General features: G+C 50.1%; 8 protein-coding genes across 8 annotated transcripts; 3 read left to right on the top strand and 5 right to left on the bottom strand.

Annotated features, from left to right (window-relative positions):
• Window positions 1-118: 118 nt before the first annotated feature.
• PGRI_073770 (E3 ubiquitin-protein ligase HEL2) lies at window positions 119-2,569 on the bottom strand (the record flags this gene model as incomplete). Its single annotated transcript, XM_040795091.1, has 3 exons — window positions 119-1,766; window positions 1,829-2,067; window positions 2,276-2,569. The coding sequence occupies 3 exons, from the start codon at window positions 2,567-2,569 to the stop codon at window positions 119-121; spliced, it is 2,181 nt and encodes a 726-aa protein (XP_040652768.1).
• A 651-nt stretch (window positions 2,570-3,220) lies between these two features.
• Window positions 3,221-4,344, bottom strand: PGRI_073760 (SWIB/MDM2 domain protein; the record flags this gene model as incomplete). The annotated part of the gene is made up of 5 exons (XM_040795090.1): window positions 3,221-3,406; window positions 3,459-3,509; window positions 3,567-4,016; window positions 4,106-4,242; window positions 4,338-4,344. The coding sequence occupies 5 exons, from the start codon at window positions 4,342-4,344 to the stop codon at window positions 3,221-3,223; spliced, it is 831 nt and encodes a 276-aa protein (XP_040652767.1).
• A 568-nt stretch (window positions 4,345-4,912) lies between these two features.
• Window positions 4,913-7,326, top strand: EifCb (translation initiation factor eIF3 core subunit b; the record flags this gene model as incomplete). The annotated part of the gene is made up of 4 exons (XM_040795089.1): window positions 4,913-4,985; window positions 5,042-5,234; window positions 5,306-6,839; window positions 6,898-7,326. The coding sequence occupies 4 exons, from the start codon at window positions 4,913-4,915 to the stop codon at window positions 7,324-7,326; spliced, it is 2,229 nt and encodes a 742-aa protein (XP_040652766.1).
• Window positions 7,327-7,624: 298 nt separating this feature from the next.
• Window positions 7,625-8,634, bottom strand: PGRI_073740 (putative extracellular SCP domain protein Pry1; the record flags this gene model as incomplete). The annotated part of the gene is made up of 2 exons (XM_040795088.1): window positions 7,625-8,290; window positions 8,341-8,634. 2 exons carry the CDS (start codon window positions 8,632-8,634, stop codon window positions 7,625-7,627), a joined length of 960 nt encoding a protein of 319 aa, XP_040652765.1.
• Window positions 8,635-9,438: 804 nt separating this feature from the next.
• PGRI_073730 (uncharacterized protein) lies at window positions 9,439-12,221 on the bottom strand (the record flags this gene model as incomplete). Its single annotated transcript, XM_040795087.1, has 3 exons — window positions 9,439-9,709; window positions 9,760-12,049; window positions 12,110-12,221. The coding sequence occupies 3 exons, from the start codon at window positions 12,219-12,221 to the stop codon at window positions 9,439-9,441; spliced, it is 2,673 nt and encodes an 890-aa protein (XP_040652764.1).
• Window positions 12,222-13,407: 1,186 nt separating this feature from the next.
• On the top strand, window positions 13,408-14,691 carry PGRI_073720 (ubiquinol--cytochrome-c reductase catalytic subunit CYT1; the record flags this gene model as incomplete). The annotated part of the gene is made up of 5 exons (XM_040795086.1): window positions 13,408-13,476; window positions 13,574-13,731; window positions 13,842-13,904; window positions 13,970-14,367; window positions 14,423-14,691. 5 exons carry the CDS (start codon window positions 13,408-13,410, stop codon window positions 14,689-14,691), a joined length of 957 nt encoding a protein of 318 aa, XP_040652763.1.
• Window positions 14,692-15,169: 478 nt separating this feature from the next.
• PGRI_073710 (uncharacterized protein) lies at window positions 15,170-16,417 on the bottom strand (the record flags this gene model as incomplete). The annotated part of the gene is made up of 1 exon (XM_040795085.1): window positions 15,170-16,417. One exon carries the CDS (start codon window positions 16,415-16,417, stop codon window positions 15,170-15,172), a length of 1,248 nt encoding a protein of 415 aa, XP_040652762.1.
• A 655-nt stretch (window positions 16,418-17,072) lies between these two features.
• Window positions 17,073-21,203, top strand: PGRI_073700 (3-deoxy-7-phosphoheptulonate synthase; the record flags this gene model as incomplete). The annotated part of the gene is made up of 5 exons (XM_040795084.1): window positions 17,073-19,283; window positions 19,334-19,543; window positions 19,981-20,035; window positions 20,094-20,996; window positions 21,052-21,203. 5 exons carry the CDS (start codon window positions 17,073-17,075, stop codon window positions 21,201-21,203), a joined length of 3,531 nt encoding a protein of 1,176 aa, XP_040652761.1.
• Window positions 21,204-21,269: the final 66 nt, after the last annotated feature.

Here is a 21,269-nt window from a genome sequence, read left to right as displayed (position 1 = left end):
GATCCATGGATGGTATGCGTTTTGATAGCGCTCCCCGTCATGCGGTATTTCCAAACATAGGCCAAAGCAAGTCCCAATCAGTATAAGCAGCATAAATCAATCGAAATGTAGCAGTGAATTAACCAAAGTGGAACAGGGTTTGCTTCCCCTTGTTCTTCTTCCCTTTTTTGCCATTACTTGAGTCGTCATTGTTGGGTTCAGCCGGAGAGGCGGTTCCGGAACTTGGGGCTGAGCCCCATGCGTTCGGGACAGGGCCGCGGTTATCATTCCAACGAACCGTGCCGCGAGTCTTGCCAGCCATGAGAACATTGGGTTTGGGTGCTGCTGGGAGAGCGGGGAATAAATCAGCGCTGCGGGGAGCGGGCGCGGCAGGGGTGCGACTGGAAGACGGTCCTGCAGATGCTGGGCGGCTGACTGGGCTAGGCATCGCAGGACGGGAGAAGGATGGCGGCGGGGCTGCTGCTGCCCAAGGGGTAGCGGAAGGAGCTTTTCCTCGGCGCGAGGAGGGGCCAGCTGCGGCAGATAGGGGAGGGAAAGGGTTAGAGGGTGCATTTGGGAGGGCGCCGCTTCTACCCACGGCAGAGCGGGAGGATTTAGCAGTTGATGACTTCAAGCGCAGGACACGATTGCCGCCAGTGTTGACGGCGCCTGTTGACATGCCAGGTAACAGACCACCGGCTGGAAGGGCTGGGTAATCCTCGTTGATGGCACGCCAGTCATTCCAGGATCGCAGGAGACCGGCACGCTTGGACTCATCCTCGTAGATTTCAGCAAGTTCCTTGATGAGCTTGCCCAGCTCGGTGCTGGAAGTGTCAAATAATGAGAAGAAGGCATCGATGAGCTCAGTTGCCGAGATAGAAGAGGCGCGGTAGCTTGATACTCTACTACGGAATTCGGCGAGTTTAGTGGCATCATTACGGAGGAGATTAGAAGCACGTTCAATCACGGCCTCATGGCGCATTCGACGGGCCTGGTCTTGCGGGGTGGCTGGCGCGGAGTTCGCAGAAAGGTTCAAACCTTCAAATGCTGCAGTCGGAAGAGGTTGAGATCGTGCGGGGGCAGACTGCGTTGGAGCAGCAGCAGCGGATCTCTCTGGAGCACGCACGGGTTGGACATCCTCTCGAGTCAGCTGGCCGCCAAAGTTTCGTGTCGAGACAGACTGAGAACTTTGTATAGCCATCTGTCGCTGGTATGCAACTTCCGCACGGGTCATTGGCTGTGCACTGGAGACTGGCAGTGGCTCGGCGTTGGGGTCACGGCCTCGGCCGGCGCCACGACGCTGGCGTTGCTGTTGATAAGGAGTGCGCATGTTATCGAATTCTGCCAGATCAACCATTCTAGCATCTCGCCGAACGTCCTTAGAAAGACCTTCGGGATGTGCCTCGAGTTGGTGCGCTTTCAAGTCCATTTGGGACTCGAAAACGACAAACTTTTTTTCCTGACATTCTCTATCCAGGCAAGCAAAATGATCCTTGTGGAAGTGATTCTCCAGTGCGTTGTAGTCAATATAGTATTGTTGTTGGCGGTGGGAGGAGCGTCTGTCACAGATGTGGCAACGTTCGTGTTTATCGCGGCAGTGGGTGTAAAGCTCATCGTCGCCATAAAACCGTTGACGACAGAAGCCACACTCGGGGTGTCCCTTGAAGCCACTCTGGTCTATAGCTCCAGGTTTGTCATCCCCAGACTTTTCGTGCTTACGCAATTCCGCCATGGTGAATAGTTCATGCTCATGGGTAAAGACCTTTTTGTTACGAGTACAAAGGTCACTATTTGGAGGACACAGTCAGCTATCAATTTAAAAACTACGCAGGTTATGATGTCAACATACCACATAACTTTGCTGTGCTTGCTCTTGACATGGCGGTGCAAATCTGGCCACCCCAAACAGGCCACATCGCAGTCCTCGTCCGGACAATTGTATCGTAGCAACAGCACTGTGTCTCCAAATATTTCGTCACTTTCGTATTCGATACCAAGGTTGTCGTCCGTTCGAGCGAAATCCTTCTTGTCAAACTCCTCATATCGCCGCACTGGATCATCTGTGAAGATCACGTAGTTCGATTCAGTCTGTATATAGGTCAGCATGTGAAACACAATTTAAACGAAAAGCAACTCAGCTCGTCGAATAATAGTCGCAAGATTAACATACCCTACAATGAGCACAGGCCTTGTTCTTGTACAGTGCCCGCAACCGAAGCGCGCAAATGTGACACGTCCTATGGTTACAGGGGGAGATAGAGGTATGTTCCACGGCAGAAGCGCAGATAAAACACACTTCCCCATCATCTGCATCGTCCGTGGCCGCTTCCACCGGTTTCTTCGTTGCTGGCACCGTGGCTTTCGAGGGCTGAGTATCTTGATTGTTGGTCTGATCGGTATTTCGAGTTTGTCGGCCTGCTTCGCCGCTGCCACGACCGCCACCTCGTGTGCGAGGCTTCGAGCGTTTTTGTCCATCGCCGGTATTTTGTTGCGAATCTCCACGGCCGGAGGGAGCTGCCCCTCCGCGGCCGCGGCGACGCCCGCCACGACCCTGGCTGGACTCTGGGGCTGGGGCCTGGTTATCGGCCATTGCGGAGACGGGGGAAAATGTCACAGTGCAAGCTAAAGTTCGGCGTCAATAACAGGTGTTCTTGAGCGGCAGAGATCTGGGGTTTGTGGATTGTGGTGGGGGAGAGGTGCTGGAAAAAAAGTGAGATGCCGCTGACTGATCCCGCATACCGACAGACATTGGATGGAGATATGTGAGGTCTTCAACCGATCACTCTCTGTCTTTTGGACCACCTCATTTGATTGAATGGCCTTTGAAGCATCTACACAAACAATATGTCGACTTTTCCCATTCCCTTATGCAAGAGCAACCATCGACACCCATGATATCCAATAATATACATCAAAAGGCGTATATTGTAAGCTGTTACATTAAAATTCTACATGACAAGGATTTACACGTATTTATATCGTGTAAGTAATAGATTCCAGGACCTTTGAGGCTGTAAAAGCACCTATGGAGGGCTATATCAACTCCTGTTGGAGACCATAAGCAAGTCAAATCCAAAGAAACAAAAATGGCGAATGGAAATTGCTCAAAATTCACGCCAGCATCCCCATGCATCGCAAAAAAAAAAACAGAAACAACCGCGAAAGAAAGGAGAATCGTTAAGAAACAGGACTTAGTTTGGAGCCTGCTCTTCCATAATGATCGAAGTCAATCTGTCAACCCTTACTCATCGGGATTGTACAAATTCTGATTGAGAATTTTAGTCATGGTAAACATGTGGACTCGATCTTGCTTGAAGACGGCACGCATAGCATCGTCGCATAGGATTTGGCGGCGATCGCTAGGGTCCTGGAGCTCGTTCTCGCGAATGTACTGCCAAACCTTTTTGACGGTTTGTGGTCGCGAAAGCTGTACAAAATAAGCAAAGGTCCACTGGCCAAGAATCGGGAAAGGTGCTCACTGTGAGTTCTCCCAGAAGTGCGGACAAAGGTTCGGAGAGGTTCATAGGTTTCTGTGGCCGTGTTAAAATTGACGGGAGGATGTGGAAGGATGATATAGAAAGGCATACGTGGAACCCAGTATTTCGATTGACCTCCTTCTTTGGCTCGTCGCCTGAGCCAATATCTGAATCATCTTCTGCCTTGACCCTCTTCGAGGTCTTGGCCTTGCTCTTCTTCTTCACGGGAGCTGCACGCCGGGTGTTGCCCCCACGGGTGGGTCGCGCGCGCGAATTCTCTTCGGCTTGCAGCTTGGCCGCGAACGCCGCATCCGCATCGGTATCGGTATCAGGCTTGTGTTTCTTGGTAGGCGGCGATGCGCTCGCGGGCTCGGAGGTGGCATCACTAGAGGCCTGGCGCTTCACAGGAGATGAGGATGGAGGCGGGGAGGGCACCGCAGCTGAGGCCGAATCAACATCGCGCTGACCATTGCTTGGTGCAGTTTCATCAGGCGACCCGCCCACGCCGTTTTGTTGGGCGCAACGATCGAATCGGTCCATGATCAGCTGCTTGATTGTAGACTTTGCGAATGTCAGCCACAGTCCTTCGCCAGTCATGCTGTATAGACCCGAAATAATATTGCGCCACAAATCGCCGTAACTTGACTGACCTTCATCGGAGTGAGATCATAGCCGACGGCATCCTGAAGACCTTTGCGAATGCGCTTCTCTGAGATGGTAGTTAGGTCGCTCTGGGCTAGAATGTCGTCAATTATTTCGATATATTTGTCGCGCAGTTCAGAGGTCACTATTTCGCAAGGTCCACGATCAGTTGCGATGCTATTTGGGGGGCTTTTTGGAGAACCGGCAGTTGGCACCGGGGCAACGCCGGAGGTAGCTTACACGACATCTTGTTTCTAGTTGATCACGAAGATTGGCTGCTTATATTCAAATGGACGAGCTGAGTTGAGATTTGCAGTTCGCAATTGAGGATATCGTGGGGTTTGTAGGGAAGTATGGTGGTCGAGGGAGAGCTCGGAGTTGTCAGGTGGGCTATACTCAAGTCGCACTGGCGCTTAATACCGGCGGGGCATTGGAGGGAGAAATGCCAGGCGAAATAAGTGCAGAGATGGGATGATTATGAATGAAATAATAGACAAAGACCTGGTCCGGCAAAAAGCTTGGTGCAAGTTATGCAGTCTAAAAGAAATGTGTATCCAAATTGACAACCTCTAGAAACGTCTGTGATCATTGACGGGCCCGACCTCAAGCTGGGGAAATCATGACTAATCAGGTGCATCTTGGTCACGTGGTGTTTAATACCTGAGGCACACATTTGCAGGTGCTGACTCAGTGCTGAGTCAGTCCACACAAAGAACCCGCTTGGCCGCCGCGATTTGTTTCTGCCCGAAAATCCATCAGTGGATTGCACCGATCTATCTTTGCTCCGAAGCCTCTAGACGCCTTCGATACCCATCATGGCGCCCAGTTTCGATACCCTGTCCGAGCAGGATCTCCACGAGGAAGAGGAGGAGGAGATTGATTTCTCCGGTAAGTGCAAGATTTCTCATGGTCTGTGTGCCCCTCTCTAACACGTTAATCCACAGATCTCAAGGAGCAATATGAAGTGAAAGTCGAGGAGGGACTAGACACATTTATCGTCATCGATGGCCTCCCCGTTGTGCCCGAAGATAGCCGGCAAAAACTCGTCAAGTTCTTATTGAGAAAACTCAACTCCGTCGGCAGCACCTCCGAAGATGCGGTTTTCATGCCCGTTAACGACAAGAAGATGACCGAAGGGTGCGTATTGGATATCCAATGAGACAAGGAGGAATCATGGACGATTTCTAACTTTTGTTGGGGCGATATAGGTTCGCTTTTGTGGAATATGAAACCCCGGAAATGGCAGTTGCCGCCGTCAAGCAGTTGCACGGCGTCCCTCTCGATAAGAAGCACATTATGGCTGTCAACAAGTTGATGGATATCGAGCGTTATGGTCGTGAAGGTCGTGTCGATGAAGAATACAAGCCAATCACCCCGGAACCGTTCAAGCAGAAGGAGCACCTGCGCTCGTGGATGGGAGATAGCAGCGCCCGTGATCAATTCGCCCTTTACCGTGGCGACAAGGTTGGCGTGTTCTGGAACAACAAGACAAACCCACCAGAGAATATCGTGGATCGCGCTCACTGGACACAACTTTTCGTTCAATGGTCCCCCAAGGGTACATTCCTTGCCTCCGTCCACCCCCAGGGTGTCCAACTTTGGGGCGGCGAGTCCTTCTCCAAGCAAAAGCAGTTCCCTCACCCCTTCGTGCAGTTGATTGAGTTCTCCCCGCTTGAGGGCTACTTGACAACGTGGTCAGCACGGCCCATCCAGGTCGAGGAAGGTCAGCCACTATTGACCTACGAGGAGGATGGCAAGAACATCATTATCTGGGATATTGAGACTGGCAAGCCTCTCCGTTCGTTTGTGTCGCATGATTTGGCTGCCCCTACCGAGATCGACGGCGATGTTGCGCCCAAGAAGAAGGTGCAGTGGCCTGCCTTCAAGTGGTCCGCTGACGAGAAGTACGTTGCTCGCATGCTCCAGGGCCAATCTCTCTCTATCTACGAACTGCCCAACATGAACCTTCTTGGTCGCACTTCCGTGAAGATTGAGGGTGCTATGGACTTCGAGTGGTCCCCTGCTACCGTCGCCCGCGAGGGTATCAAGCAGTACGAGCAATTGCTCTGCTTCTGGACTCCTGAAATCGGCAGCAACCCCGCCCGTGTCGGTATGATGAGCGTCCCCTCAAAGGAGATTGTCCGAACCCGTAACCTGTTCAACGTTTCCGATGTCAAGCTGCACTGGCAATCACAGGGTGCCTACGTCTGCGTCAAGGTTGACCGTCACTCCAAGTCGAAGAAGTCTCTGGCCACTAACTTGGAGATCTTCCGCGTTCGCGAGAAGGGTGTGCCCGTTGAGGTTGTTGACAGTCTTAAGGACACCGTGATTAACTTTGCCTGGGAGCCCAATGGATCCCGATTCGTCGTTATCGCTAACGGCGAGGCACCAACTGGTGCCGCCGTCCTCCCTAAGACTTCTGTCTCCTTCTTCGCACCCGAGAAGAAGGGCTACACCGCCGGTAACTTCAAGCTGGTGCGCACTATTGAGAAGAAGACCAGCAACGGCATCTACTGGTCACCCAAGGGTCGATTCGTTGTTGTCGCCACTGTTCACTCCCAGACCAACTTCGATATGGACTTCTGGGATATGGACTTCGAGGGCGAGAAGAACGAGGCTGAGAAGGATCTCGCAGCTAACCTCCAGCTGATGAAGACCGTGGAGCACTACGGTGTCACCGATGTTGACTGGGACTCCACCGGTCGTTACGTTGTCAGCAGCGCTAGTGTGTGGACTCACTCGGTAAGACTTAACCTATTTCTATTTTCGATTATGATGCATAGTATTGACCGCCTTATAGATGGAGAACGGCTGGAACATGCACACTTTCTCCGGTACTACCCTCTCCGAGAACCCCACCGAAAAGTTCAAGCAGTTCCTTTGGCGCCCACGCCCTGCCACTCTTCTCAGCAAGGAGGAGCAGAAGCAAGTGCGCAAGAACCTCCGCGAGTACTCAAAGGAGTTCGACGAGGAAGACAAGTACGCTGTCGACATTGCCAACACTGCCGTTGTCGAGACCCGCAAGCGTGTACTCAGCGAGTGGCTCGCCTGGCTCCGTCGGGAGAAGGAGCTCCTGGCCGAAGAGAAGGAGGCTTTCAGCCTCCCAGAGGATGCAGATTCACCCGCGGCCGCGGCCGACGCGCGCCCCGTTGTCGAAGACCAGGGCGACTCCGTGGTCGAGGAGATTGTGGAGGAGATTATCGAGGAGACCGAGGAGGTCATTGGCTGATGAATCTGTCTGTTCTATTTTCGCAAATAATGTGTTTCCTTTTGTTCCTCTTTTCCCCCTGTTTCTCTGCTGGCGTTTCGCGCTTGTGCCTGAACCCAGCCTTCTGTCCCCTTGTGTTTCTTTTAGGTCCCCTGGGCAAGCCCAGTGAGGATCGGGACATTACAAAAATCAATAGATCGAGCGGTACGCCTCCCGACCAAATGTGCAATGTGGATAAGCATGAGAGATGGCTACGAAACCAGTTTCTAGCAAAGTTCAACCTTGTCTTTCTTATTTAAACTATTTAAAAGTAACTATCTCAGCCGTAAAGCCCTCTTCCGACAACGACCGTCCCCAATGCTACCAGCATCATCCCCAATGTCGAGCTCAGCTCGAACTTCATAGCACATGCTGTAGGCCGATGACTAGGCCGACGATTCCCGATGGTAGTGGATGCGGCATTTGGCGAAGGCGATGGCTCAGAGACAGACGTGGAAGAAGGCTCAGAAGTCGTGGACGAAGAAGACTTTGTCGACTCAGCGGAAGGCTCCTTCTTCGGCAAAACATTCTTCTTGAAATAGGAATCCTTCAAGCCCACCACATTTCCAGGAGGCGTATACTCGCAAACAACATACCACCCTTGAGCTCGCGGCTCGCTTCGTGCAACCTTGAGCCCTTCCAAGCTATCTCGTTCCGCTTCGTCTCCGCTGAAACGAGGCGCCACAACCATCCCTTCGAAGACATCCTCTCGTACTTCGATCTCCTCATCTCTTTTGGCGTTGTCGTCCTTCTTATACCCACAGTTGACAGCAGCACATCCAACCTGCGTAGTCGACTTCCAGACTAGCTGAGTGAAATGTCCAGTCTCCTCGGTGAAGCCTGTCGGCTTGTCAAAGTTATACATATCGCGTTCATCGCCCCAGGCGATGACAGCAGCGGAGACATTATCATATCCAAATGCGAGGTTCTCGCCGTAGCTACTTTTCTACACACGTGTTAGCATTATCTCATGGTATTGGGAATATTTATACACACCGAATGTTTCCAGATACAGGCTTCTGCCCATTCCCGAGAGTAATCAGCCAGTGTATCGTTCCATTTTAGTGGACTGGCATCGTGATTGGCGCGGTACTCGTTCGTGACTTTCAACATATCGTCCTTGAACGTGTCGAGGGAGGTGTAAGATGGCGATAACGGCACGGTTGGGGTTGGCGCAGGCACTTTTACCGTGGTCCAGACGGTTACTACTTCGGCATTTGCGCTGAGTATTTGCATGAGGAGTGTAAGACGGGCCAGCCATCTTGTAGTTTTGTGGTTGTTTCGGTCCATTTTGAAAGATTGGAATTCTTATTTTGTGACTTGAATATGTAGCCAGGTAGTTGTAGATTGTTATTGCATGATCTGAGATGGGGTTTTTGATATACTTGTTGAATCAATGGTAGCGCCAGGTTCCGATCCGGTTCAGGCGGCGGTCCTAGGACGTCCCTTGGATAGAAGTATATGATGATGCAACCTTGGAATAATCGTGTATTCAAGTCTATTTATTGTCTTAGGCAGCGATAGCCATTCATTGTGTATACTGTGTTCTCATGAATAGCACAAGGTATCTAGAAAATCAGATAATCTTCACAGATCTCGAAGGACGTGCTCAACTGAAAGGTGAAGAAATTCCCTGAATGGGAAACAAAAGCAAAAAAAAGGTCAAAGACATTTTGAAAGTCTAATGTTTGAAAATGCAACCGGACTGGGTAGACTTTTTCTTCACGTCCGTTTCAGATGCTGCAGTTGATGTTCCAGTAGCCGCCGGTGTTGACGTCAGGACTATTAGGGCTACAGTTGCATTTGATATTTGGATATTTGACATTTGACAATTCAATAAGAGACTGATCTTTATAATTTTCTGTTAGACTTAGTTTCGTCGCGTTTCACTTTCTTTTGTTTCAATTGAAACTAAGAACTGAAGACATTGTTCCTAAAAAATGCAAATATCTTCACGTATTCAACGATAGCTATTTACATGTTCGTAAAGGTCTACTCTCCTTAAGAGAATATGCCATGCTAACATGTGTGTCCGCGTTGCAGGTACCCCTATACGCCACTCGCTATACAATTCCCGGGGGTATCGGTATCTATTTACATCACATTGCAACCAATTCCATACATAGCTCGTTCCACATCCCGCTTGACGAGGTACCAATCAGCCCGGCGTTCAGCAAATTCATAGACCTCCTCCACACGCCAAATCCCATGGAACCGATCTGCATCGGCGATGACAGTCGCCAGTTCCTTGGCATGACCAGGATCGATCAGGTAAATCTGCACGAGCTCACGGAATGCCGTGAAATAGAGAAGTAGCTCATTGTTTCGTAATGTTTGAATATATTTGAAATAGTGGTTCATGTCACTAAGTCAAGTCAGCGAAATGTTTTGCGCAGGGAAAATCGAGATACATACCTGATCAACTTGAGTGACCCTTCCACGCTGATGCGCTGTCGCTTGAGATGTTTACATAGAGCAGTAAATAGGCGGAGCCCGACTTCTTGATTGAACACATCTAGTGTGCTCTTGTCCGTGCTCCCGACTAGCATCTGTGTGTGCGATGAAACCACGTCGACGACGGCGACGGCGACTTCGCTGACGCCTACGTCCATGGTCTGTCGGTGTGGATCTGAGGAAACGCCGGGGTTGAAATCAGTGGCTAATTGTCTTGTTGCCAGAATGTAGTCCACCTCTTCCATGAGAACGTCGATTCCCTTATTCAGACCAGCTGCAACACGTTCATCGAGCATCTGTTCGAACCTCTTCTTTTCTTTATTGGCAGGGTCCACAAAATCATTTCTATCAGTTAACCGCAGGCCGATCAACTCCTGCTCATAAAATACATCCATCATTTGCAGAATCAAGTCGCCGACATTGACCAGTTCCAGGAAAGTGACGAGAGGTTCAACCCCAGATTGATCACGCTCTCCTTGCTCGCGAGGTCGATAATTAGACAGATGGCTGACAGCCTTATCAAATCCAACGATAACGTGTTGGTGTCCCAATATACGTAGGAGTGCCACGAAGATTGCCTCACATTGTTGTTTCGCTGCATGCCCGAATTCGCCGCCAAGTCGCACAAATTGAGCGGCTCTCTCCAAGCTGGACTTGGCGGAATGAACTAGACCAAGTGCGATTTCGATGCTGAACAACGATCGGATACCCTCCATCTTCGACTTCATAATGGCAGCTTTTGCTGCCAGCTCTGTGGTGGGAACTTCCTCGACCACTGGGGCAGGCGATGGTATTGTCGAAAATCGATTGGGACTTTTGGCTGGTTGCAACGGATTTGCACTGCTTGTTTCCGTGTCTGATTTTGGCTCTTCGGTTGGTTTGGCGCTTGAAAAGCTCGGTAGGATGTTTACCGGCATCATGATCACTTTCTTGAAAGAAGTAAGGAAGTCGCGTTTATCGGCTTGGCGATTAACATTTGACATCAAAAAAGACTCTGTCGAGGCCGCCTGTTCAGAGAGATGCCGGTCCCACTCACTCACTGTAGATTCACAGGCTTTCTTGAAAAAGTCCAGCTCTTCTGCCAAATACAGATCCAGATGCGGCTCGTAAATCTTGATCACGACATTATCAAGATATTCGTCGAATTTAGCATCAGAGCCTCGTATAGGAAGCAGAGCCTCCGAAAGGTTCATGCATTGGACAAATGTCGCCGAGATTGCAGTGAGATATGACTCAATGCTAATGCGATGCAGCTCATCAAATATTGCCGTGAGGAAAGGATACAACACATCTTGGCCAACTTTTGTCATAAATTTTGAGGTGACGTCCAAGTCCGGAGGGAAGACGCGGTTCATAATTGATATTTCATCGTTGAAGGCGACACTGAGACGTGTGAAGAAAGCCTGCGTCTGCTCCATTTTGACCTCGCCCGTTGATCCGTCAATGCAGGAAGCGACGGTTCCCAGCTCAGATTTCCGAGTCATCAAGTGATTGTGGTGGATAAAAAGGTCCACAGCAGCCTGCCCGCCATTGAGTGTCCATAGAATGTGTGCGTATTTCCGCATAGTCCCGTCAATGTCGTCTGATTCATACCCCTGGCGGAACTCCTTCAGCGCAGCAGTCTCAAACATCGAGACTGTGCGCTCTAAACGGTCCACCCGCTCATCCCACCCTTGGGTCATGTCAGATTTGGAGAACATTAACAACTGTGCTAGTATCTGCGCTTGGGCCTGGGGATCTTTGTATTTCGTGAACACCAGGTTTTCAGACGACGGTCCAGATCGCGCGATATCCTCATAAAACGGTGCCAGTGCAGCATGCACCTTTCCATATTCCTGACGCGCCTCGCCCCTAATTGACCTAACTTGTTTCAAGACCGTCAGGGCGGGTTCATCCTGGAGATCCTGAAACATATTGGGCTGCGACGCAGTATTCACTAATTCAATCTTATCGAATCCATCGGAGATTTCCTTCAAGTCATTGGAAGGGCCGTCGCTAACAGTGATCTCAGGGACAGGTCCCTCGCCCAGCTCGGCCTCCTCTTGCTGCTCGACGACCTCCATGTTGGCTAGTGTCCCAAACACAACCTCGGCATGCTTCCTAGCATCTGCTTCATCCCAGCACCCGATTCGTTTCAATTTGTGTACCCATCGAGTGTCGTCATACGCCATCTCGTGCATGAGCTTGCAGGACCGCGCTGCTCGGATCAGATCAACGGGGCCGACATAATCGAGGATAGAGGATACAATCTCTATTTTTCCTCTTGTCAGCATGTGTCTCCCCAATCACCGCATGTGCTCGTCTCACGTACCTGCCGGAAGAGCAGCTCTGGATATGTCTTCCATTGACGCCATGCGCAGCGAGGCCAGCACATCTCTGCGCGGCTGGGCTGCAGCCGTGGGTCCCTTTTTTGCAGCTGACATCTTGTATTCCTAGACTCTTCATCTGAAGAGAAGACACTTGTTGAGAACTCGGGGTTTGAGGCAGCCTCGGACTTGCTCCAGGCTGTAGGGAGTGGTCCGGTCTCGATATCGAGCAGACACACAGCGTCTTTGGGGTATGGTATCAAATTCTCATGCAGACATCTTCGCATCCAACCACTTATTTCTCAACCGTAAATCAGGAACCACATTCCAATGCTGCACGAGCATCGCGCACAGACAGACAGGTCCAATGCCGCCTCCCCGGGCTGGCAAAATGTACACCGCTCTCATATGCATTGCATCTGTACGAAGACAAGTGAAGCTTTCTTCGTTTGAAAGAAATAAGAGAGTTGAATGATATTTGGCCCTGGCTGTGTATCAAGTTCAAATATGGGGACTAAATAAACTGCGGAAAGAATCAGAAGTAGAAATTGAGATGTTCCGAGCATCTTAGTAGCCAAATATATATACATCGAGTTAACAGCCAACATTAGAATATAATTTCCCAATTAGAACATCTTCTAAACAACTAGGACCTTTTAAATTCAGATATATCAATTGAATCCTTCCTAATACGCCACGAGTTACAATACAACCTAATATAGCTAAACATAGCTGTAGTAGAGCTAGGTATAGAGGTACCGGGAAGATCCCGACATACCCCGACCTGGGAGGAAGATAGTAAATACTGGGGAAATAATAGACTAGTGTGATATATATAGCTAGTACTTAGCAACCTGATTTGAAGATCTTTTACTCTGTAGCTATATTCGAATATAGTACACTTATTCTATGTTGTATGTTATTCCGGAAATGTTTTTCTCGGTGAATCCCGGGATACACACAACCGGAGAAAGAAAAAAAAAACCACAAGACACCAAAGGAAGTAACAGAAGAAGCTATAGACTGAATATCATGAATTATAATCAATTAATATATTTTATATAGATCAATCCATTGCAAGTCAGCAGAATTGTGGTGTTCCGAGAGTCGGTTTTCTAGCGTGGCCGGGAGCCAATCAGAGCAAGGGGGTAATCATCAATGTCAAGTTTCTTCGACTTCGACCTCAACCTCCAGCACCTCTCTCCTGTACCATCCCCCCTCCTCTCCCCACCCACCCCTCTCTCGCTTTGGCGATTCAGCACCCATTCCCAATCAAATTCAATTGCTTGGGTTAAACTTCGTCATGCTGGGATGTTCGATTTTGCGCGCGTCCAACCGGGCCATCGCCCGCCAGTCCCTCGGGAAGTCCACGGTACGTCCTCCACCCCATTGATCTTCACGGAAGAGGACAATCGATTCCTTGAACCTGCATTGGATTCAAGAAGGACTCCGTTGCTAATATTCAACAGCGTGCCTCTTCCACCTCCGCCGGAGCCGAGGCCGCCAGCTCCCCCTTCTACCTCACACTCACTGCTGCGCTTGCAACTGCCGCCGCCGCCGGTTCCACCGCATGGTACTACCATCTCTATGGCCAGGAAGCCTTCGCCATGACACCTGCTGAGGAGGGGTGAGTGAAATTGCCCAGGAGGATCGCCGTACTCGTGGCTTCGGCGCAGCCGAGAATTGTGCGATCCAGATTAAGAATAATGGCGGAAGCTAACGGGTGATTTTATCCAGACTCCACGCTACCCAGTACCCTTGGGTGCACGAGCGGTTCAACAAGACTTTCGATCACGCTGCGTGAGTGCCTTTTCCATAAAGTCATATTTTACTCTTACCGGTAGACATGTACTGACCCGTCCAAGTCTCCGCCGTGGTTTCCAGGTCTACCGTGAAGTTTGCGCCTCCTGCCACTCCCTCACTCGTGTCCCATGGCGCTCAATGGTCGGCACCATGCACACCGTCGACGAGATGAAGGCCTTCGCCGAGGAGCACGAGTACGACACCGAGCCCAACAGCGAGGGCAACATCGAGAAGCGTCCCGGCAAGCTTTCTGATTACATTCCCGCCCCCTACCCCAACGAGGAAGCCGCCCGTGCCGCCAACGGTGGTGCTCTTCCTCCCGATCTCAGCTTGATCACCAAGGGCCGTCACGGTGGCTGCAACTACATCTTCAACCTCCTCACCGGTTACCCCGATCAGCCTCCCGCTGGTGCTGCCGTCGCCGAGGGCATGAACTTCAACCCCTACTTCCCCGGTACCGGTATGTAGCGACAAGCCCATAACAATTCGTTTTAGCGTTTCTGACTCAGTCATAGGTATTGCCATGGGCCGTGTCCTGTTCGATGGCGTTGTCGAGTACGAGGATGGTACCCCCGCCACCACCTCCCAGATGGCCAAGGATGTTGTCGAGTTCCTGAACTGGGCCGCCGAGCCCGAGATGGACGAGCGCAAGAAGATGGGTGTCAAGGCTGTTGCCCTCCTGACCGGTCTGTTCGCCGTTTCTGTCTGGGTCAAGCGCTACAAGTGGGCCCCTCTCAAGACCCGAAAGGTCGTGTACAGCCCCCCGATCGGCCCCCGCCGTTAAATTTTGCAGCAAGGCCTTTTCGAGTGGGAAAATGTGAGAGGCTGAAGGGGCCGGTACGGCTTGGGGAACCCATACCACATCCCCGGTTTTGATACAGGTGCCTCAAAGAGGCCTCTCTGTTTCGTCATCTTTGTGTCTATCTATTGGTCGCTGTGTCTGTGTTTTGTTAGAACGCTCCCCGAACACCTGTATCTGTATCCTAGATATATTCTTTTTTTCATTTCCTTTCGAAAACTGTGTGCTTCGAGGAGTCATCTGAATTTAATTTCCTTTGTGATTATGACAGATGAGACCATTATATATATGCGAGTCTAGAGTTGGCAGCTTATGCCTGTATATGCATGTCTATATCAGATGATATGGTATATGTTCTGTGGCTTGGCAATGAGACGAGTGGTGTACAGTGATCGTTTTCTAATTATGTACATGCAAGAATTTATACGGCTATAAAACATATCAAAATGGCCCCAAAGTATCTTCAGGCCCGGGTATCATCTAAAGCCCGCTCGCCATCCCCAAAGATAGGAGCAAAGAACCAATCGTAGCTATTCCACATACCCGAAGAAATGATATTGGCCAGAGTCACCAGCCATATCGGACTACGACCATCGGGACCTGCGCATGCTCTAGATAATGACATAGTCAAAATCAACGAAGGCGCCCACATAATCAAAAAGATCATCTTCCCGACACTCTGGCGCGAAGTTGTAGTACGATAAGGTTTGATCTGTGCAAGATATTCTTGATATGAAATAGGCAGAGAATGTTCCGCAGCACCAGACTTGAGCAGCCCAAGGTAGCGGGCAGAGGGCTGAGCGTAGTAAGGATCCGGCCGGAAATGCAAGCAGACGGTATGCCACCACGGCAGCTTTGGACCACTGGACAGCGGCGCGACATCGCCTTTCTGGGATTTCAATTTGAGGCGGGCACTTTCCGCAGCTGGCGAGAGCAGGGTGTGTGCCTTGAAAGCCGGTGTGCTGGGGTGATCTGGGACGGGGTCGGAAGGGTCGTACGAGGAAGGGAAGGGGTGACAATCGATGACACCGTCGCGGTATCCACGACCACCACCCTCCGTGGCGATAATCTTTGCGTAGTCGGCGAGTGTGACTTCGTAGACGACTCCGACTAGAGGTTTGCTCCATTGGCGCTTATCACAATCCGAGACCACCTCCACCTCCCGTGTCCGAGTTATGAGCGCTGCCTTCTCAGACAGGTACTCATTGTCCGACACATCCGTCTCATCGTCTTGGAGTTCGGTCTCGTCGTCTGCTGAGGAAATATCTCTGTATTGCGTGCCTGCGAAACAGGGCTCTGCGTACGGTACTCCGGGAAGATCGAAGGTGAGACGGAGTTCGGGGACGAGTACAGATATTTGCGACAGTGGTGTTATGCCGCGCATTCCACGGAATGTCTTGGAAGCTAGGTTTGACCCGTATGCGAGGTAAAGAACAGTCTCATCCTTGGCGACGGTTTCCGACACACTAATCCCGTGTTCCTGCTGTGTGGTAATCTTCTCAGGAAGAGTCTCATCTTGATCAAGGGAAGTGGCGACGAGTGACGATCGACGTTGTTCAATATTCGTTCTAGGAATAGGTTTGATCTCAGGTTCGACAGTTGCAGGCTTGGCAAAAATAGTGGGGAGAGCGCCTCGAAGCCAGCGTAGAGGCTGGGTTGCGTTAATTAGCCATTGAGAATCTGATGCCTCTTCGGCTGGCGCTTGTGTCATTATGAAGAGCTATAACGCAATATTGGACGTATTGACGTGAGATGGGCTACTTATAAACCTTCTCAGCCTGCATTGTCAGCCTCAAAATGAGATTATTAATCGACATCACGGATCACGGATCTTGCACGGGCCGATCGGACGTTGAGGATGCGATATTCTGTAAAGGACATCTCGAGTTAGGAATGTATGTAGTTAGACCTGATCTGACGAAAGAATATGGGGAAACGGTGTGCTTTGCAGATCTCAAATATGTGACAAGCATGCAACTTGAGATAAAAATAGAACACTTTGTGCTTCCCCAGGATCTACATTATCTCAGCATTTCTAGATCTAGTTATACAGCAGTAGACTACACTAATATAAATCCTTAATTAGAGATATACTCTTCAACCACCTAAATGTAAGAGGATCAAAATAAATCAAAATAATACCTAGATATCTTGATCTTGCAAATCAACCGTTGTTTGTCCACGACCTATACCCATTACCTAGATAAGTATGTACACATTAATAGGACAATTGAGGTTGTACTCGATATATCATGTGATACATGGGTATGCTGGGACTGGGCTTAGTTCATCACCCTCAGGTAGCTCTGGAGAGTACACTTTCTTTTACATCCCATCTTCATGTTCTGATTCCAGCGATAGCAATTATGAAACAAACTCGGGCCTCCTCTTCGCCAATTGATCCGGACACAGGTAATAAGGCGATTGTCAATGACCGAACGACTTCGGGATACGGCCTCACAGACCCAGGCCGCCAAAAGTCAAAAGCCCTTCAATCCCAGCGCTCGGAGTCGAAGATTGTTCGATTAAAGCCCACAAAACCAAGGCCACCCAAATCCAACCCCCAAGAAGTGGACTGGGATGAAGATCTCCGTCCTACACCTAATGAGATAGCGGAGAACAAAGGAATCCATGGAGGAACCTCCGTTGCCGATACAGACCCAGGCCGACCGAAGACAGCTGTCAAAAACACAAGGAGTAAGCGACCAACATCGTCAAAGCCACAAACAACGTCAGCAAAACGCAGGAAGTCGAACACAGAGAAGACCACTACCGGCGGTACCAGGGAGCCACAATTGCCATTGGTAACACTCACTGCAAGCACTTTGCCTCCTGGAGCCCCTCTGGGCAATAATGGACCTTCTGATATGGGCTCCCTGGATGCGCAAAGCAAAGATTATGCCACAAAGCGCAATGGACATGTGACCGAGGCTGCGCACCAACCCACGCCACCGAAACATGGTCATGACAAACATGGAAGTAACAGCAAGGAAGGTGTGACCGTCGAGATAAAAAGCTGCACATCGGTGACAACCGAGTCATCCTCGGATTTCGAAGATTATGGCAAAGGGCCATCCCGTACTTCAAAAGTCAGCATCTTAGAGCACCGGGCACAGTCCAATGGACAAACAAGTAAAGGCAAAGCTTTTAATGTGACCTCCGAATTATCCTCAAGTTCCGATGTCGATCTCAAAGGACCGACTACTTCAAAGCTCACCATCCTGGAGGCAAGGGCACTTCCAAAGGGACGAAACATCCAGACCATGGCGGTTCATGAAAAGAGCCACCGCAAACACCGCGGTAGAGCAGAAAGTGTTGGCAACAAGTTGATGCTTGCGCTCCACGGAGCAGAGCCTGCTCAGAATGAACCAGTCAATGACCAAAATGCACCTCTCATCATCTCCTCTGATCCAGTACAACCAGAAGGATCTCCCTCAAAGCACCAGTCCGACCAAATGCCGGTCTACACCGTGTTGGAGCCTCCAAAGATCGAAAGCGTGCTTGACAGAACAATTCCAGTTGAGATGCACCAAAGCCAGACCGAGCTCAAGACTGTCAATCCAGCATTGATTAGCAAAACACTTTTGCCGAAGGAAGAGAAGATAGAACAAGAAGATGACGCTTCTTTCTGGCAGATTCTGGGCGATGATAGGATGTCCACACCAACAAGCTCCTCGGAATTTGAAATCGGCAACGGCTTGATGGGTGACGGCCCTTCAATTCTTGATTACCACATGGAAATGGAACATATCCCCGGATTTGCAACCTTGCAACCCATGAGATCCGCACCGACAACCTCTTCATACGTCTCTAACATCTGCGAAAGCCAGGCGGGTAGCTCGTTGGAGACTTCAAATGCAGGAAAATTCGATGATCCCACAGCAGGACAGATCGAGGGACGCGAGCTTAGCCATACCCCGGAGTCCCAAAAGCCTCTTCTCACCAATGTATCCCCAATGGAACTGAATTCCGAATCCTCCCAGCCCCCAAAATCAGTCCCAAAGACTAGCATTGTCGACAGAAACGGTATTCCTCGACTCATGCCCCAATCAGTAAAGAGCATGATTGCACCTCAGTTTGACCTGGATGGCGAAAAGGGCCACGAAGAGACAACTAGTGATACTGAAACTAGCATAAGTGAAAGCGAACGAGAGTTCTGGACCGGGCCTAAAAGTGAGGGGTACATGTGTACCAGGTTCGCAAGAGACATGTTCTTGGAATACGGGATCCAAATGGAAAACCTGACGGGAGGCAACCTGTGGCCGCCACATCCGGGTCAAAAGCATCAGCCATCGTTGTCTCCGGGGGATACTGCTGATGGGGCCAACTCCGACAAAGCATCAACGACTAGACCAAGTTCTTCACAGAGAACGATCGACGAGAGAGCATTAGGTTGCGCTCCTTCAAAGAATCATGGGCTTGACCAATCTTTCCGAACAGATATTTCGGGATCAACGCAGCCACCCTCTAAATCGCACCAATCCTCTACGACGGGCGATCATGACGACATGGAATGGATATCAAATTTGCAAGTAGCGCAAAAGGACGCACACCACCTGCTTCAACAAACCAACTCGGTTAGTCGAAACTTCTTGTGTGTGACTGGGAGCGTGTTAACAGGATTTAGCATTTGTCTACTCAGCTGGCGGCAGAAAAGGCCACGATCAGTCGAGTTCTGGAGATCTACCGAGAGGGGTGCAGTCGGATCCTTGATGACCTATTCCAGGCACAAGAAGCACGAATGCAGTTATATCAGCAGCAAATGCAAGCTGTCAAGGAACAGCATGCAGATATATGTCAAGACCTGGTTCGTGGACTACAGGAGCTCGACCGTCGGGTACAACAAGGGCCAATGTGAAAGAGAAGACGACATCATGGGCTACATATATTCTTTCAAGGGTAACACAATAATCAGGATTGTTATATGAATACCATCATAATATAGAATATATTTTATAGCCCACAATTCATCTATTTTTTTTAATGGGATCGCCGTGATTGGAACTCCAGCGCCGGTCACCGAGAATCACGTGGAAATTGTTCCTCTTGAGCTTTTGACTCATACAAGCCCTGTTTCTTATTTATTTTTTTATTTTAACTACTCTTCTATTCACTTACTCTTATATTCATTGCAATTACCTCAATTCCTCCCAATTACACTTGAACAACTGCCCTCTTCCCTCTATTCCCTCTCTACCCCTCTACTCCGATGTCGGTGAGTCAACCCCTCCTTGAATTTTTTTAAATTTCACTCTGACGTCGCCAATTCTACAGTTCTTCATTGATAACCCTAATGTGGGCAACCACAACCATTTGGAAGACTCCCGCAGTATGTCTACCAATTTTGTTCCAAAAAAAACTAGGAATTGGTCTCTAAACAGCTTTAGTTCTCGGCTACAACCCTCTCACTCCTCCCAATCTCCTCCAACATGAGATCGCATTGACCGAGACTTCACGAAAGACAGTACTCGACGGACGCAATGAAGCCGTCGCAATTGTCCATGGCACAGATAAGCGCCAGCGCCTGATGGTAGTGATCGGACCCTGCTCCATCCACGACCCGGAAATGGCCCTCGAATACTGCGATCGCTTAATGAAGATGAAGGCCAAGTACGCCGACGACCTACTCATCGTTATGCGCTCGTACCTCGAGAAGCCACGCACAACCGTCGGCTGGAAGGGTCTGATCAACGACCCCGATATCGACAACAGCTTCAAGATCAACAAGGGTCTCCGTGTATCGCGCCAGCTGTTCGTTGACCTGACCAACAAGGGCATGCCCATCGCAAGTGAGATGCTCGACACAATCTCCCCCCAGTTCTTGGCCGACTGTCTGTCCGTCGGTGCTGTTGGTGCTCGCACCACTGAGTCCCAGGTCCACCGTGAGCTTTCATCCGGTCTGTCTTTCCCCGTCGGATTCAAGAACGGAACAGACGGCTCGCTCGATGTCGCTGTCGATGCTATCGGCTCCGTCAAGCACCCTCACCACTTCCTGTCCGTCACAAAGCCAGGTGTTGTCTCCATTGTTGGAACCGTTGGTAACCCTGATTGCTTCGTTATCCTTCGCGGAGGAAAGAAGGGCCCCAACTACGATGCTGCTAGCATCGCTGAGGCTAAGACTAAGCTTACTGCTAAGGGCATGCGTCCCCGTCTTATGGTTGACTGCAGCCACGGTAACTCCGAGAAGAACCACAAGAACCAGCCCAAGGTCGCTGCTGTGCTTGCTGAGCAGCTCGCTGCTGGTGAGGATGCTATTATGGGTGTTATGATTGAGAGCAACATCAATGAGGGTGAGTCTTATGGAGATTTTACTATGTATAAAAAGTTTATACTAACTTGTACTAGGCAACCAGAAGGTCCCTGCAGAGGGCAAGGCCGGTCTCAAGTACGGTGTCAGTATCACAGATGCTTGCATCAACTGGGAGGATACCGAGTCAGTATTGGAGACTCTGGCTCAAGGTGTTCGCACTCGTCGCGAGAAATCCGAAACAAAATAAGCAGTGTTTGGATATTCAAGTTAAATTATCACGGGGCATTTATTAAGCGTGTCAAAATGAATCAAA

The sequence above is a fragment of the Penicillium griseofulvum genome, assembly GCF_001561935.1.
Source record: "Penicillium griseofulvum strain PG3 chromosome Unknown contig_6, whole genome shotgun sequence".
NCBI classification, from domain to species: Eukaryota; Fungi; Ascomycota; class Eurotiomycetes; order Eurotiales; family Aspergillaceae; genus Penicillium; species Penicillium griseofulvum.
This window is presented reverse-complemented; position numbering and strand designations above follow the sequence as displayed.